Source organism: Trachemys scripta, chromosome 10 (genome assembly GCF_013100865.1).
Source record: "Trachemys scripta elegans isolate TJP31775 chromosome 10, CAS_Tse_1.0, whole genome shotgun sequence".
Taxonomy (NCBI): domain Eukaryota; kingdom Metazoa; phylum Chordata; order Testudines; family Emydidae; genus Trachemys; species Trachemys scripta.
Genome location: NC_048307.1, coordinates 51,225,115 through 51,231,142, shown reverse-complemented (window position 1 = coordinate 51,231,142; position 6,028 = coordinate 51,225,115). Strand labels below are relative to the sequence as shown.

Sequence of the window (6,028 nt, the reverse complement as noted above, 5' to 3'; positions counted from 1 at the left end):
GTACATACGTCTTATTGCAAATATCAGTTAAGGACAAACTTTTTGTAGAACTTTCAGTTGCTTCAGTTGGTGCTATCTTCTTCCATTTGATAAGGACCAGATATCAAAATCAGGCTCTTTAAGCAATTTGGTTTGGTGAGGAGGAGGAGGAGTTGTACCACAGAGGTTTGTAAAGATATAATATGTAAATAAGATTTCAAACTCTTAACAAGCACGTGTTTAAAACAAATGATGTTGTTGGGATATAGTAGCCAAACACACACACCTCAAAATCCTTGCTGTAGGCATTTGCGAAGTGCTGCAAATAGATGAAAACGTCAAGATGCCTGGTATTCCAGTTAGTTTTCTGGCCTATTAGCGCAGGATTGATTGATTTAAATCATGGATTTTAATTGTTTTGCATTAGTACTTTAGTTCTTTTCCTAAAGAAAGGGTGATTCTTGTTGATAACCATTAAAACACTGATTCTCAATTACTTCTACTCTAAACTTCCTGCTTCTTTTTGCTAAGCAGGAAGATACACTAGCTGTACACTTAAGCAATTGCATAGTTTAATTTAATCAGATTCTTAAATTTTTACTTGCAATTTGTATCAAGATTTATTTAGATGGAAATTCAAATTCAATTAAATGCACAAACAGCATTTTAATATTTTTTTATTAAACTACCTTGTGATGGGTACAAACTTTTTTTCTCATCAAAACATGTTTTGCATTTAAAATGAACTGATTTATTAAACAAAGGAAGTATCTTTAATTAGTGAATTGAACTGACTGTTTCTAGTCACTATGTTCATCAAGATTTTAGTACTAGTAGAGCTCATCCTCTTACACCTAGTTTTTAGTCAGACTGGAAGAGGAAAACAAGCTTTCCCTCCCCCCCACCCCCAATTAGTTTCTTAACTTTGAATGAACTAGTCATTGAACTGAACTAGCTGAATAAACAGAAATGAAGAAAATATTCCCTCTACACCTGCAGAAAAGACTACTGCTGTCAAAATCTGGTTGAGCATTTTAACAAACTAGTTCCAAGTACATAATCAGAAATTCACACTAATTCAGTGCTTTGATTGTTTTTAAAACTCAACAGCAAATGTACTGCTTTATATTTAATTTAAATGATTAATAGATAAGCTTAGGCTTTAGATGCTGTCAATTTCAAATTTAATTTTAAATAGTTATTTTTAATAAACCTGCATTTAAATATTTTTTTTACAAATCATTACTTTTATCCACTCTTTTCAGAGTAGCAGCCGTGTTAGTCTGTATCCGCAAAAAGAACAGGAGTACTTGTGGCACCTTAGAGACTAACAAATTTATTAGAGCATAAGCTTTCGTGGACTACAGCCCACTTCTTCGGATGCATACAGAGTGGAATAAATATTGAGGAGATATATATACACACATACAGAGAGCATAAACAGGTGGGAGTTGTCTTACCAACTCTGAGAGGCCAATTAAGTAAGAGAAAAAAAAACTTTTGAAGTGATAATTAAGATAGCCCAGTACAGACAGTTTGATAAGAAGTGGGAGATAGATTCAATGTTTGTAATGGCTCAGCCATTCCCAGTCCTTATTCAATCCTGAGTTGATTGTGTCTAGTTTGCATATCAATTCCAGCTCAGCAGTCTCTCGTTGGAGTCTGTTTTTGAAGTTTTTCCTGTTGTAATATAGCCACCCGCAGGTCTGTCATTGAATGACCAGACAGGTTAAAGTGTTCTCCCACTGGTTTTTGAGTAGGTCCCCTGCATTGAGTGAGACATTCTTTGACCTGGTCTAGGTTTTGATCTTGGGCTGTTATTTCTGATCATGCCCACCAACTGTCATCACTTGACTCTTTGGGAAATGCTAAACTAAAGTGTCTTTCAGCATGAACCAAAGATTGAAAAAAATCTTCATTGTCTTTTTTTGGGGGGGATGGTCAATCCAGAACTCACTTGACAAACTACAAGGCTGGAAAGAGGAATTAATAAGGCCACAATGTGTAGCATTTCTTTTGGTACAAGACTATTTAGATGCTCTTCACTGAAAACATTATAGATCTGTTGATCTTTTAATTTCAGTTATGGCTCAATGGCCATTGATACTATGGGGATGTAGCAGTTTCATTAAGCAGTGCCAATTGATTAGTTATGTCTACCAAACATTTGAACTATAATATATTTAGCCTATTGCAGAACTATAAAAACTGTAAGGAAATATCGATTAGGGTGTTGCTTAGTCTTATCTTATTCTTTTACCCAACCTATAAGAGTGTGAGCTACATCCTTACAATAAACAGTTACACCCACATTAGTATGTCATTAAGTTTAACTAATTTAAGACCAAAAGTAAAATATTCACAATGACAGGGCAGTAGGAATACTTATCTGTAGCAAGAAATTTTATTACTTTGCAGGCAGAATTACAACTAGAACTTTATATGGATGTTTCTCTTCTAATGCCTGTTGCATAGGGTGCAAAACAAATGATAGGTGTGCTTGCCTAGAAAAGTAAATCTTCAAATGCATTTGTTGGGAGCTGTTTCCTGTAACACAGAGTTGGTGAATTTGTTTTGCTTCTTGGGAAACTTGCAGACAATACTTGGCATGAAGACTAATTTTATTCTTTGTAAAATGAATTAATTTCATCTTTGTATTTTTCAAGCACAGCAGGTCGTTTTAATTTCATCGTAGGACCTAAAAAAAAAAAAAAAAAACCACCAAAAAACAAACCAAAGTTGATTACAAGAGGAGAGAGAAATTACAGCAAAGTTTCCTAGCTGGAGGATTAATGAGTCCTAGTACATCATTCCTCCAAAGGGACTGACTAGTAGATGTGCCTGTTGCTTCAATGGCTGATCTCTCATAGGAACTGTAGAATAGCTGGGGCAGAAACAGAAGAGTTCAGTCCAAAGGACTTGTTGACAAAGCAATGTCAGGCTTCATGAGCAGAGGTAACAAAGTAGCTACTTCCCAGTTTAATAATACTTTAAGAGGACTAATTGAGCTTTCTCCCTTCATGCCCTCAGTTAAAGAGCCCTCTCTTACAGCAGGTCTACACTACTGCTTAAGTCAATCTAATTTGTGTTGCTCAGGGGTGTGAAATCCTCCCGAGCGACGCAAGTTATAGCAACCTAAGTGCTGTTCACACCAGCGCTATGTCGGCAGGAGCGCTATGTCGGCTCTCACACTGACATAGCTTCTGCCTCTTGCGGAGATGGATAATATGCTGATGGGAGAGAACTCTCGTCAGCATAGAGCATCTTCACTAGACACACTATAGCATCTATTTATTACAAGAGCCCTGGACTTGATATAACCTGCAGCCATCTGTGCACTTAGCCACCATGGGCTGGAAGTGAGGACACCACATAGTGAGAAAGAATTTGGCCTTGCTTAGGCAGACAAAAACATCTGCACAGTTGCAGTGCTACTAAAGATAGCTGACCTTGGTCTGGGTGCCTGTCTCTTAAGTTTTTTGTTTGTTTGTTTGTTTTGTTTTTTGCTAGAGTTGCTTTACTGATAAGAAGAAATTGAGAGTTCTTTGCTGTTGCTAGGGAAACGGTCAGCCCATTAGGGGTTATTTTGAGTTATGCTATGTTTTGAATTACATATAAGAGTTTAGATAGTGTGTGTACTTTGGAGAAGTTCTTCTGAGAGGATTTCTACGAGTTTGCAGTCTGACATCTACCTCCCCAGCACCTAGGAGGAAGGCCAGCCACCAGAAACCTGCTGCTGTCACTGGATACCACCTCAGACTTCGGGTAACTATATTCTGGGGTGATCTAGGTTATTTCTATTTTAGATGTATGCTTTGTACTCAATAAAAACAAGGATTTTGGGGTGGAAGCATTTGTGTATTTACCAATAATTTATCAGAGGGAGGTGCTGTCCCCCCCACTGATTTGTTTCCTGACCCCACCTGGGAAACAGAGATTAGTTACCATAGTTTTGCATTCAAATAATCCTGAGTAACATACTCACAGGGTCTTCTCAAAAACTGCATCTTGCTGTGGGTGAAGCTTTTTTTGTTTGTTTACTTTTCTCTCTATCCCCTTCTCCCCCAATCTCATGTGATATGCATTAAAGACAGAATCATTATAATACTGAAAGGAGCAAGGAATGTAATAACTCAGCATTACTGTAGCCAGGGCTCAAATGGGAGTTGGGAGATATAGGCTTCCTTCACTCACGGAGGCTGTAGGGGATAGCTGAGTCAAAATGGTTGGAGAGAAGAAACTGAGTATGCCCTTAGCTACACTAGTCAGGAGGGTGGAAGGAAGCAGATGCAGCCATTGCGGATACTGCTATCAAAAAGGATCCAATCTCACATGCATGGGATGCATGTTAAGAGTATAATTGGTGTAGCTAATCATTGATGATATAAGTACAGAGCCTTGAAGGAGAAGCTTAATTTGAACCTGAGACAAAATGAGTCAAGAAACTATTGGAGGGATTTAAGTCAGTGGGATGAGATGTAGTGGACAGGGAAGGTAACTATAGCTACAGTGTGGATGGATTTGAGTGGAAAGAAATTAGTCATCAGGGCTGTAGAAGTGGATGCATTATTTCCCAAACAACTACCTCAACTTGCAGTAGGCCCCACTAGATGGGCCCCACAATTCATTTATGCCCAAGACACTTTCTTTAAAAAAAAATCAGCTTGGAAAAAGTCATATCTATCTACTTGGTAAACATGAACCCCATTTCTATAAAGGATACCCCATTGTTATAACCCTATTTGGTTAGAGGAAGGATGACATGCTGTCTGCAGTATTAAAGAAATAGAATTTAATGGATACCACACTGCTATTTTTCTGACATCTCAGTTCAGCCACAAACTAGAATTTGGAATTTTGCTGTTCTGAAATAATGTTGTGGCTAAAGGAATCAAGATCTCAAACTTTTCATCCACCAGCACAGTTCAAATTCACTTGATAGGAAATCATTCTGGTATTGGACAACTGGCACGTTACTTTGGCACTTTTTAAATTTTTACCCCTAGATAGTATCCAAGATGCTGCTCAAGGCAAAGATTATAACCTGGAAGAAACTAACACTGACAAAAACAAGCCCCCCACAAGTATATTAGCCTACCACCTTTGACATGTTCCCTTTCTTCCTTTACTAGAGGTTCTGTGTATTTGGCAACAATGTAAATCTTTCATACAATATGTGACACAGGGCCAGAAAGGGTTAAGTATCCTGCAGGATAAATGACCCAAATTCAACCTTTAGACTGAGACATGTTAGAAAAGTATGTAAATGATAATTAGGGCCACTCTCTGTCAGATGGGCTAGAACTCTGAAATGCAAACCTGTATGGTTAGAAATTAGAGGTGATACTAATTGTGTGTGTGTACTTATATCTTGTTAGAGGTTAACAGTGTAACCAAATGGTTCCTATCTATGCTGTATTCTGTTAATTCAGAGATCAAAAGGAGATCTTAACATTCAAATGAACTGTAAACATAATATTACTGTATTCATCTCTCTTTGAAGGATATAACAAATCACCTGTGAATGTTGGAAAACAGGCAATTGCCTTATGTTAATCCATGTAGCTAATTACCAATTATGCTTAGGAAACAGGTCTACTTCAAAGTCTCTATGATTGCCTATTGTTCACCTAAGGACTCCTGTCAAGAGAAGGCCTGAAACTACAATGCTCATAATCTCTAATATAAAACTGATCTCAGAATGGTACTCATGTCTGTATGTATACTGATCTTTTAACCCAGGGCAGCCAACCTGAGCCTGAGAAGGAGCAGAATTTACCAATGTACATTGCCAAAGAGCCACACTAATATGTCAGCAGCCTCCCGTCAGCTCCCCGCACTCCAACCTGCAGCGCCTCCTGCCCGCCGGCAGCCCCACCAATCAGTGCCTCCCGCTCCCTCCCCATGCCTCCCGACCACTGCAATCAGGTGTTACGCAGTGCACAGGAGGCTCTGGTGGGGGAGGGGAGGGGGGGGGTTGAGCAGGGCCGGTTCTAGCTTTTTTGCTGCCCCAAGCAGCAAAAAAAAGCACCGCCGGAAACCCCCCCCC

At 38.8% G+C, this 6,028-nt stretch overlaps 1 protein-coding gene across 7 annotated transcripts in view; it reads right to left on the bottom strand.

Annotated features, from left to right (window-relative positions):
- Positions 1-2,361: 2,361 nt before the first annotated feature.
- The window catches only part of ACSBG1 (acyl-CoA synthetase bubblegum family member 1), a 79,074-nt gene continuing 75,407 nt past the window's right edge, over positions 2,362-6,028 (bottom strand). For 5 of the 7 annotated variants that reach the window (XM_034783371.1, XM_034783370.1, XM_034783365.1 and 2 more), the window contains one exon: positions 2,362-2,677. In XM_034783371.1, the coding sequence (XP_034639262.1) occupies positions 2,601-2,677 (77 nt within the window). In that variant the 3' untranslated portion in view covers positions 2,362-2,600. The remainder of the gene's footprint in view (positions 2,678-6,028) is intronic. The other 2 variants (XM_034783369.1, XM_034783368.1) reach the window with 1 other exon arrangement.